The 12,236-nt window shown below is 38.8% G+C and overlaps 1 protein-coding gene across 5 annotated transcripts in view; it reads right to left on the bottom strand.

Annotated features, from left to right (window-relative positions):
- kif13bb (kinesin family member 13Bb) overlaps positions 1-9,709 on the bottom strand; it is a 217,059-nt gene extending 207,350 nt beyond the window's left edge. Inside the window, exons 1-3 of one of the 5 annotated variants that reach the window (XM_064341045.1) lie at positions 9,551-9,709; positions 8,317-8,418; positions 2,887-2,980 (exon numbers count right to left, since the gene is read on the bottom strand). In XM_064341045.1, the coding sequence (XP_064197115.1) occupies positions 2,887-2,980; positions 8,317-8,386 (164 nt within the window). In that variant the 5' untranslated portion in view covers positions 8,387-8,418; positions 9,551-9,709. Of the gene's footprint in view, positions 1-2,886; positions 2,981-8,316; positions 8,419-9,135; positions 9,479-9,545 lie in introns of those variants that run through there. The other 4 variants (XM_064341047.1, XM_064341044.1, XM_064341043.1 and 1 more) reach the window with 4 other exon arrangements.
- Positions 9,710-12,236: the final 2,527 nt, after the last annotated feature.

The raw sequence follows: 12,236 nt of genomic DNA, 5'->3' as shown, positions 1-12,236 counted from the left end.
ACAACACCGTAAACAACATGTGTGGTATTACGCACAGCTATTTTTGAAGGTACCCAGACATCACAAATGCGCGTCTCACAAACGGATTGTCCAAGACAATATATGACCACTCAGTCTCAAGAGGGACATCTCTATGCGTAAAACCAATGGTAAGGTCATATATTTATTCAATATTTAGTCCCAAATATTGACTGTAGAATGTCATGGTATTTTTTTTTAATTGTCTTGGTTATTTTGTTATTAAATGAGCAGCGTTTTTAACATTAATTTATTAAATTAATAGGTCTCATGCATAGCAGTGGGAAACGACTGAAATAACATGCAGAACTGTAGCAATAGTAACAAGTGCTCGAAGCTTTAAAAAAAAAAAGTACTACAGGACAAGGAACAGTCTACAGGTAAAATGCATTTCAACAAAAACATGTTTTCAACATACAAGCTACTCATGCATACAAAGCACTGTCTATAAGCCTTTAATTAAAACTTGCAAAATCTAGGCCTGCTACTTAAAGTATTGACATGAAAATGAGGCCAAGTTACAACCAACAATATTGGCTATCTTCGCTCACACAAATTAAATAAGGTATATTCCAAAGCAATGCTACCCAACCGACCCAAATTATTGCAACCAGTGTTTTTCATCTTACCATGTCAAGTGACCCTGGTCATTAAAACTTTAGGGACACATGGAAGTGCCATATGCCACTCACTTATAGTAGAAATCTATATTATCCTATATTATCTGCAATTTAGCAGCGTTACACCTAAAAAAAATCCATGCAAGAATATATCTTAATGAAACACCATGCACCCTTCTGAATTGGTCTGCATGCCATGCATATGTAAAAACTTTTTTTTCCCTTAATAATATCAGCAGACCCAATGTGTCCCCCACCCCAGTATTCATGCTCACACAAATAAAATCATGTTAGCTATGTTTATCCAGGGTCATTCCATATCAATCCACACAAAAACGTGGATTTTGAGAGCCACCATCTTAGATTGCTTTCAAATGTTTCATGGAATTAGAAAAGATAAGTATTCATGTTACATTTCATTTTAGAAATATCATTTGATCGGTTAGAAATAAGCTAATGTTAACCATGACTGCAAGTCAATGAAGCTGAAGCATAGCTTTAACTACAATTTAAACAAAACTAAAGTACAGCTTTGCTAGAAAATGATAAAAATAACCAAACGTCAGGAACTACAGTACAGAACAATATCATATAAAACACTAGAATATTAACAACAAGAAATCCCAAAACACTGCAATACATACAAGAAAGCACTAAAGAGAAAAATGTAATTAACCAAAATGTTGCTGAAATCAACTGAAAGTGAGAGGGAAGGGATTTGATTACATAATTCGCAATGCTTAATGGGATGTGTATGTAGTTCATTCCCTCTTTAAAAGTTAAGTACACAGTCTTGTACCTTTTTTGTTTCCAAGATTTTTTGCCTCTGAATAATTTTTATAATGTGATTTATGATTCATCTCATAGCTGGATAGTTCTTTTAAAGGCTTAAAACTCTCTTGTTTAGGGACTTTCTTAAATGCCTATGGAGAAAATGAATGGGAAATTTACTTCTGGAACCAGGGCCACTAAAAATTGGGCAGTAACATTTCAGCTCTATTGATAGGCCAGTGCATTTACTCACTAAAGTCAGTCCATCATGGAAAGAAAGAGCATGCACTTTTGCCTTTAACAGAACATTGTAACAAATAGAGAAATAGAGTATTATTGGGAGGGGGAGTTATTTGGCATGTTTTGTAATATTGGGGGGCTGGGGGGGTAGTTAATCAATTTGCACATACAACTACCAAGCTACACACGATTTTCTATAGACCCGTCATGGCATCCAAATAAAAAGCACAACTAACACTGAGGAGGAAATGCCACTGGCACAAGTAGTACTGCAGATAAGAGCATGTGCCCTCGAAGCAGTTGAGCAGGAAGGTTTGTGAGAATGGCAGCAATTCAAACCTCCAGTCATTACAACCTAACAAGCCACAACTAAAACCCTTCTCCTGTGGGGGCAGCATTTGGCTTCTAGGCTTTCAGTTCCAAGTTTACTCGATTCACCTAGCTCTTTTGTCTGATTATGTGGATAGAGGGACCGAGTGGGAGGAAGATAAGGGGAGAGAGAATTACTCCAGCCCCCATTTGGTCCCCTTGGTCCCCATAAAAGTCACACAAAATGTTTATAACCGACAGATGGTAAAGCGAAAGTATACTTTTCTTTTTCTCCTCCTCTTTGGGCAGAATGAAATTCTGAGGCTATGGCTGACCTAAGGCCGACCTCCACAACTGTTGCTGTGGTAACCAAAGGAACAGAAAGGAGAGTTAGTCAGACAAGGGAGAGTTATTCCCCAACACACCACACCAGGGGCTGAGAAAGCGGCAGTGCGGACGTCTGCATGTCCCCCACTGCCCCAATCCTCACACCAACCAAGAGCCAGCACTTGTGGCAGAACAGAGGGTGTTAAATCAAACTCATTCTTCCTTTCTTCTCCTGCTCCCTCACTCTATCTTCCACATTAGAAGGTGCAACTGGCCTGCCCTCTCTTCCTGCCGAATTTGATCAAAACTAAAATCGCAGAGTTTACAAGTCATCTTACAATGTGAGCGTGTTAAACACAAGATTTAACACAGATTTAAGCCCAATACAAGTGTTGATTAAATTCAATCTGTTGCTGCAGAAAAAAACCTCAGAACTGCAGGGTTGTCAGTAGGGTAATGCCTAATGCTCCCCTACATTACCCACATTTCCCTCTGCATACCCATGTCCCTCAAATATCACCAACACAGCACGTTACCCAAGTTCATCTATCCACATTGCTAAAAATCCCCACCCCTACTTTACCCATATGCCCCTGCCTACCTGGCGTCTCCTTTGCCCAGGTTCCCACTGGCAGAGTGCAGTACTGTCTGGTTGCCCTCCATTTCCACCACACATTTTGTGTTCAGGTCTTTTTCTATTCAGAAAAAAAACACACACAAAACTATTAGAAATTAAGCATGGTCTTTTTTTATTGGAAAGATGGTGCCTTGCTTCCTTTCATGCTGGGTAAACATACACCCTGAAGTGACCAAGCTTCCCAGTGCTGTACAACAGGATTCATAATAATGTGCTTTATTACTATAGTAGATTCTAAAGGTCTTTCAATACTATCTCCAATCATGTCGGAACTTTAATCTCAACATATAAATTCCACAAATCTTAACTTTTAATTTAATATTTCAATTTTTCTCTTCTTTTGCTTTTTCCTTCCTTGGATGTTGTAAATTTTACCAGCTGGACACAAGATGTAACAACACTTCTGATAATGTGTGCACTTGATATGTCAATGTGCATTTGCATCTGTCCCAATCAAATAAAGCAAAAAGGTTCTTCAAGTGACAGTTACAAATTTTAAAGGATTAACATGGTGTTTGAATGTGACACTTGCCAGTTGTCTTTAGGTAACAACAAAACAAATGTGCATAATTCTTTTATTATTCAGTCATTTAAATGTATTTTTAAACATTTCTAAGCCTAAATTTCCCACTAAAAGTTCACCCAAACTGTCTGGGCGTGGTAATGAGAACTGTCAATTAGCTATGATTGACAGACCGTGCCCCCACTTTCACCACATTGTTGTTTGTTACCATAGCTACCTCCATGATACATGCTCATCTTGGGAGACTGAATTTTCACAAGCTAGCTAACTTAGTAGGCTATATCAAGTATCGATAGCTGAGGTAAGGATGCTGACTTATATCCAATATAATTTTTGCTAGCTAGCTAGCCAAGTTAAGATAAAAGCACAACTATAACGTCTTTATGAAAGCAAACTAGCTAGCTAACATTATCGATAACATCACCTTATGAAAGCAAACTAGCTAGTTTGCTTTCATAAGGTGATGTTATCGATAATGTTAGCTAGCTAGTTTGCTTTCATAAATTAAATGAATATAACCAGAAATAGTCTAATAGTCCTTAAAAGGCACTCTAATTTAAGTGAAGCTAACGCCAGTAAAATATTTGCATTGTCTTGCCTGTAGGCCAGCGGCGCAAACTAAGGGTCACGAGTTATCCATGGGTCCCCAAATATTATTTAGAATTAGCTATCACAGCAATCTGACTGACAGAATTAAAAACTCACCTCAAATTTGCAAACACGCCATTGTTTTCATAAGAGGGTCTTCAACGTGTAAATCGACAGTAAACATCTTTAGATTAGCATTGTTATTATTAGGTAATCATGTATTAAAGAATTACCACTTGCTACTTTGAATGACTGTATATGCTCCAATATGCTCTCACACAGGATAAACGAACACAACAGGGTTGTATCAACCCGGAGGCAGCTACAAATTGCTGGTTGTTTTTAAAAGTTAATTAGATTGAATGTAACATTATATAGAGCAGAACCTGGAAGGTAACAGACATGGAGATAACAGACCTGCTTCAACTAATCAAGAGATAGATGAATGGTGTAGTTATTGAATCAAGTGTTAGTTCTGGACGGGAACAAAAACATTCTATTAGGGGGTATTCTAGGACTGGAGCTGAATACCACTCCAGTAATTTATATAAATGTTTTTATTACATCAGAGGAAATTAAACAACTTTCCCATGTCTGAATATTTTGCAGAACTTGTCATTATTTGGTGTTGGAAAAAACCCCCAATAAATGTTACAATGCACTCTGGTTTGTTTGATAACAATAAATAACATTCTTTATTTCAAATGTGTAATAATGAAGTTCAAATTTAATTTACATTACATGTAAAGTCAAAGCACAGTAGAAAGAGAATAGCCCTTAAATGGACATTTACATTTTAGTCATTTAGCAGACGGAATCGTCCCTTATTTGGACAGTAGAATAGGCGTTCCATATTTAACTCATGGCTACGGGACGCATTTTCATCCATATATTTGTGAACGATTCCGTTTGTAGTAACCGCTGTTTTGAATACAATTCAATAGTTAGCTAGCTAGCTAGCCGGCATAACATGCATGCTGTGAGACCATTCTGACCTAAAACCCAGAATTTTAATATTGGCTAGGTGACAAGTGACGGCAAACCTATCATAAAGTTAACTGGAATTCAAACCCGGTTTCAGAGTGTCTTGGGAAAACGCAATGTCTACACTGCTAGACCGAAACATTTTAAAATGTTTTTTTAGTTTACAATGAAATACTGAGAGATTGCATATATACAGCAGGTTAAACTATAAATTTGCTGGATCAAAAACTTCTTGACTACAAGTTCATAAAATCTAAGCTAGCTAGCTAGCTAAATATGTAGAACTACTATAAATTTATGAAGCAAAAACTAAGCAGTGTACCCAGCGTCTCCAAATCTATCCAAAATGAAAGATTAAAAAATAGTGCAAAACTATTGCCACACAATTTGGTACAGTACCTAAATGTGTAATAATTAACTCCTGTATGTATTTCTATACGCAGTACTTTCGTATGCTTTCTTGTATGGGGATGGGACAACATGAAAACAATTTTCAACCGTCCACCATGTTTTGGCAATGTTCCAACTCGCACGTCATCACTGTTGCATGCTTCACAAAAACTATTACACTACTAACTAACGCTTACTTTCAAAAGTAAGACTCAATTTCAAAAATAACATATATAACCGACATATTTTTATCAGTAATACTTACATAGCAATGATGAAATCTTATCTATGTTCAGTAGATGGAGACAGAGACAGTAAATCAATGATACTGTTCTATTCGCTTCTGTTTTGCTCCAGAAAACGATGTCAGCTAGGTCTATCAGCAAACATATGGCTTACCTATGCCCAGAAGTCCTCAACAATAATAGTATTTTTCAATACTGAGCAGTGTTTTTCCTGCTGTATTGGCATATCTTAGGGCTATTGTCGGGTTTATCTTGTTGCTATGACGGAATACGATTTTTTAGTGGTGAAAGTATATTTTTCTGAATGCCAAGATAGACAATATTGTCCATTATGTCATGGGTGGGGGGTGTAGTTGCAGATGAGACTGTAGGAAGGAGGTGTGTGTTAAATGAACGACCAGAGCAACAATGGTGGCTCTGCGAAACTCCATATTCGGCATAGTTGTCGTGTATCGTCTACTAATGACTACTACTTTCTGTTTTTAACTCATACTTTGGTTGCAGTAGCACTGAATGTCTGAGTTCAGTAATCTCAGCACACCGGCGTGCCGACCACTACGGGCTTTGCGCTAATAGGTTAAAGTGTGGAATAGACTAAGGGAGGGATAAAACAATCTCCCTGTGAAAGAAAATTCATAAGGAGGACAGGAACGGGTGCAAACATCATACATACCAACATGCAATCTTTCTCAAGATTGAATTTCCCTAAAAAAACAAATACGCTGTCTGTAAATAATTTAATCAGTCGCAGTTAGAGACCTGTACTCTGAAAGAGAATTCTGTGTAACCTACAGTTAGTGGTTCTAAATGTTACAGTTAGTGGTTCTTTACTTTTCCCAAAGCATTTGGCGCTCCATCATTTAAAGGAAAAGACATTTTTAGTGCACATGCTTCAATGATTGCAGAACCTGACAAATTTAGTGTCTGGTTTTAAGCTACAGCAACAAACAGTGTAGCCCCAGATGAAAACATGGTACAATCTAGACATTAGTGACCTCAAGAAACTTTAATATGCAGATTTTATGCTGGCCACTATAAAAAAAATAATAATTGCACAAAATGGCTTGGGATAGAATTTGCAAATCAAAGCAAATCAGTAAATTCCCTTTGCCCAACCACTGTAAATGCAACAACATTTACAAATCTTTCAATTGAGCGATATACACATCATCTGTCACACAGGTCTCATCTATGCATTCATTTTTTAACTTTATGAATACCAAATCATAACACATTGGGTTTTAGACTGTTTTGTGTTCATGGGAACACATGGTGCTCTGAAACATTTACAATTGGACAATCGGCCTCCTTTTCCTGCCCTTGTGCTCAACAAAAACAACTGTGAAGTGGCACATACTGACTGACAAATACCTTGCTGCACGCATAATTCACCAGCAGTTCCAAAAATTACTGAATGAGTAAGACCCACTGAGAGAGTTAACATGTTATGCAACCCACTCAAATATGTTACACACAAAATATGTTATTCCATTTCATTGTTTGCTAATGCATAAAAATCTGCATGTACACTCACCACTACTGTGTGTACAGTTTTGATATGAATGTCAGTTAACGCCATGTAACATGTATTTACTTTCTCCAATGCTTTCTGATGCACAATTTGGTAACCACTGCATGTGTTCCCTACACAAAATACAATCACATCAAAGTTAGATACAGGTTCAGACTTGTACTAGAAGAGACTCCCAGAACTTTTGAGTGCTACATTCCTGTGCTGTGGAAATTCCGAAAAAAACTTGTTCTACAGGTTGAGCCTACAGGGTATTGTACATATAAAGTGTGTACACAAATATAATTCAGTAGTTTATAAATCAGTTTATGCTAGATTCTAACAACTGAAGGATGAGGGCACAAAATTTCACTTCATGAAATACACTACAATGAGAAAAATATGAATGCATACATCATGCATGTTGTATTAATCAAGGTTAGCTTTGCTCGACTTTCAACAGTTGACCTCGGGTATATTCTGGCAAACTCGAACACTTCGGTACATTACACGAACTACTTTGGAGCTAGGGGAAAGGGCTAAAATACCTTGTGACCAAATAACTTGGTCAATCACGTGATTGCCTCGCTTGTGGTGTACTGCACAGCGTATTTTTGAACGACATTAATGCTAGTGGGCTCATTTTACATTTTTAAACTTTACACTTTTTGTTTTTGCAATTTAACCTCAATTTCTCCTCTTTTAGTTTTCATGCAAGAATAACAGAGTGCACGTAATATAACTGATCACAAATACGTGTATACGATTATTGATGCAGTCCCAAATACAGAAGGGAGTTGTCTTTACTTTCCTGTGTAGGCCTAAACGGATGATGGAATGTAAGCATTGAGAGCGTTCCCGGAGCAAATCTTAAAACATTTATCAAAACGTTTCAGAAGCCGTAAAACCAGCAGGGAACTGTCAAAAACACTAGATCGAAAAGGACAGGGAAATGCTGTAAGACAACTAACTGCATTTTTATCAACAAGCATAACATCGATTTAATATTATCAGAACGCCAAACTAGTTTGCAAGCAGGCGCGCTAACGTCACATGTCACAGGAGTACAAGGATCACACAAGACAGGTTTCACAACACACCATCCCTGACAGGTCAAGTTACATTTGCTAGCAATTGCCAATGCTATCACTCACCTCTCCTGTTCATTGGTCGAACTCGGACAGCGACCTTCACATTGGAGTCAGTCATGTTGGTTTCGGTCATGGTGCTCGCTGTCCGACGGACTGCCTGACTGTCTATTCACGATAAAAGACAGTAAACAAAGCCCAATCAAACTTTACTTAGACAACCCACATTAACTTGGAAAATATTTCCGTCCAAAATGTTTTCGTGGGAAGTTAGCCAAGGTCACTCCTGTCGTCAGGGGGAAGCCGCAGGAGCGTAGTATACGTTATTAGCTAGCAGGGCAGCCAAGTAAACTCATTACATTACATTTATTTGGCAGACGCTTTTATCCAAAGACATACAAAAGTGCATATAGCTAACTTGCGATGCCCGGGCTGACTTGACTGGTTGGCTGGTAGATACCAGCTAGCTAACGCAGTTAACCTGCTAAAACGGTATCAAACGGCTAAAAATGACATGACATTTGCTTAGCAGTCGTGTACTAAGTGAGCTGACGTGCGACTCTTTTAGTGACTACATTATCTGGACAAATGCTGCATTGTGAAAATAACTATCGATAGCTAGACACAAGCCAAGTGTGCGCAAAATTAACTTGTAGCTAAAAATGTATTTCGCAAGCGCTGATTGTTTGACATTGCGGACGACTGACTAGCTTACACGGGCTAGCAAACTAGTCGGCTCACTTAGCCGTTTAGCTAACGTCCTAGCTGACCAAAATCGGCGACACCTATAACTAATTTACTGTGAACAAGCTTGTTAGCTACTTAACCGTTAGCGAACAATATGATACCAAAACCGATCGCGGCAAAAAAAAAAAAAACTCTTACGTTACTCTACACACAGAATGGGACCAAACACGTCTTGGTTTCAGACTTCTTAGTTTTCAAAACAAGTAGAAGTTTTGACTAGAGTGGTGAATAATGCCACACGATAAAACTGCATTAGTACCGTTAGCTTGGTAGCTATTTCCCCCCAGCTTTTCCCAGTTTACTGAAAGATAGTTTTGAAAAGAAACCAAATAACTAGCCAGCAAGATGCTTTTCTTCTTCTGTAGTCTTGCAGCCACCACCGGCTTACACACACACCCACTTCCTATCATTAGCCCGCTGACTTGTTGACTCGTTATTGGCTAACAACATAGCTATATAACTAGATCTAACTGGGTTGGTTCTGTTTATATAAGACTTAACTGGACGGCTCGTGTTTTGCCTGTTAAGTACACTAACGAACATGATACTCAACTCTAGCAAACCGCAGCACCACAACAGGATGACAAATTTCCACCTGTTTCATTTCCGGACTCTGCCCACAGTTCTAGCGATCACTGTAGGAGTCTACCCCAAAGCACCAAAAACCAGACCATAGACTGTCACCAGACGTACATATTGGACGTATCGCTACTTCTTGTTCTTCTTTGGATTTGGTTGGCGTATTGCATCCACCTTCAAGGTGCACCGCCACCTACTGTGCTGGAGTGTAAGGCCGGTCACGATCTACCTACATTAGATTCTTCTGCCTAGTCCTGTTATTCTAAGAAAATTAAAAAGAGTCTTACCCACCACCTCTTTCTTGCCCCTAATATCCCACGTATACCCCATCCCCGCCCAGTTTTTCTGACCCTCTCAAACATTCTCTCCCTGTCTAGATTATACAATTCGCAAAACATCAGTTCGATCATTTCGTCCATTAAGCACACATAACCCTGTTTCATGTTTACCAATAAATTTCAGTGATGAATTTCATCTTGTGTGCCCAAACCGTAACCTACTCCATATAATTTCCTCTCTCCTACAGGTCTAACTCCCCACCTTTTACTTACCTGATTTATGTATATAATAAAAAAATTCTCCCTTTATTGCTACTGTCCCATTGCATTTGCCAGATATAGATCTCTGATGCTCAAATCAAGGACTTGACTTCCCTACATCCCAGTGCTACCTGTGTATCAACCCTTTCTCTTTTCCCAGCAGTCCTGGCCACAGCATCCGTTTTCTCATTGCCTTCCACAACAGCATGTGCAGGTATCCAGTCAAAAAAGACCACCACTCCCATCCTCTTCAACTCCAACAGCAACACCATTATTTCCACAAGCAAATCCCCCCTATCCGACCTACCAGACTTTAGACTCTTCAACACTGAAGCAGAATCAGCATATCACTACCCCTTTTCCACCAAGGCATTTCGAGGGCCGGTTCAGAGCCGGTGCCTAATCGCAAACCAGTTCTTCACTTTTCGACAGCAAAAGAACCGGCTCTCAGCCAGGAAAACTGGTTCCAAAGCAGCACCAACACGGGGCTGGTCTAGAACCAAGAACCGCTTACGTCAGGGGCTGGGGGCGGGATTATCGTGACCAGCCAAGACCAACTAAAACTTTGTGACCGCCAGGTAGAGTGCGAGCACCTATTATCGACCACCTTTGTTCGACAGACAGGAAAACGTAAACTGATTTGCAACTATATATGAAATAGGCAAAATATCAGTAACAACCTGTACCTAGTTGTGTAGGAAAAAAATGTCCTTGTTATCCTCCAGTGGTTATTTTTTTTCATTTTTGTCTGTGCCGGCAAATAAGTCAGAGGTGGTCCAGTGCTAGCTTTTGGTTGCTATGGGGACGTGTATCGACCATCCCATATAAATTAATGGAACTTGACATAAATTTGCTAGCATACAGTTTAAGTCTTGCGTATTTGAGGTTAATATGAGAAAGGGTGGTTGCTATCAGCATGACTAGGAATCTGTACATATTCACTGTTGTAACCCAAGTCACAGGACGCAAAATAGCCGTTAGGAAAGCAGTTTGAAATTATGAAGTAATGTCTGCGCCATTGGATTTAATGGGTCGCAATGAGATAATTCTGAGCGTGTTGCTTGTCTTAAAGTTGATATAGTAAATAAGCCTGTAGCAATATGACTAAATGTATATGCATGAAGTTGGTTTTTTACATTTAGATTTAGTTTATTATCTGTATTTTAACAGGACATACATTTCAATAGGTTTTTATTTTATTTATTTATTTCACCTTTATTTCACCAGGCAAGTCATTAAGAACAAATTCTTATTTACAATGGCAGCCTGACAAGCGACAAAAGCCACTTAAGGGAAGGGGAGGTGGGCTAGAAGATAAAAGTATGTTAAAAGCACAAAATACATCAATAATAACAAACTAAACATAGGCACATGAAAACACAGGCAAGCAAACAACAGCCAACAAACGAGATATGGGGGAGAAGAAAAAAAAAAACCAAAGAGTGTTATGGGGATATTACATGGTAGAAAAACAGTTGCAGGAATTAGTGAAAATGTCTGAGATGGCATGTTTGAAGGCAGAAATGGTAATAAATTTATCCAGTTTTAACGTTTTTTGCAGAGCATTCCAGTCGCAGGCAGCAACGGACTGAAATGATGCAAGACCGAGGGAGGTGTTGGTTTTGGGAATTTTTAATTGGATATGGAGTGAGGACCGGGTGTTGTGTGTGACAAAATTTTTCAGCTTTACATCCTTAATTCTTCTCCTGGAGTAAATCATAAAACATGACTTAGCCAGAGACATTTAAAGTCAATGAGCAGTCTTTCATACTATTAGCCTAATAGCTTCTTGCATTTTCTCTATCACAAAGTTCATATTCGCCCCTCTTTTTAATATTGCTCCATCATCTGCATTCCCTGCCCCACGTTTTTAATATGTCGTCTGTCATTATTGTGAATAATGCCTGACTGACTACACTTCCCTGGGGAGTACCATTATCGACTTCAAATACATGGGACAATTCTGACCTCACCCTTCCTCAAATGCCTCAATCAAAAAGAAAGTCCCGATGACCCAGTTATACAGATGACCTCCGATTTCCATTGTATTCAATTTAATTAACAGCCCTTCCCTCCACAAGGTCTCATAAGCCTTCTCAATGTCAAAGTATACAACACTTA

Source organism: Anguilla rostrata, chromosome 6 (genome assembly GCF_018555375.3).
Source record: "Anguilla rostrata isolate EN2019 chromosome 6, ASM1855537v3, whole genome shotgun sequence".
Classification (NCBI taxonomy): domain Eukaryota; kingdom Metazoa; phylum Chordata; class Actinopteri; order Anguilliformes; family Anguillidae; genus Anguilla; species Anguilla rostrata.
Note: the sequence above shows the minus strand (reverse complement) of the source record. Positions and strands in the feature narration are given on the sequence as shown.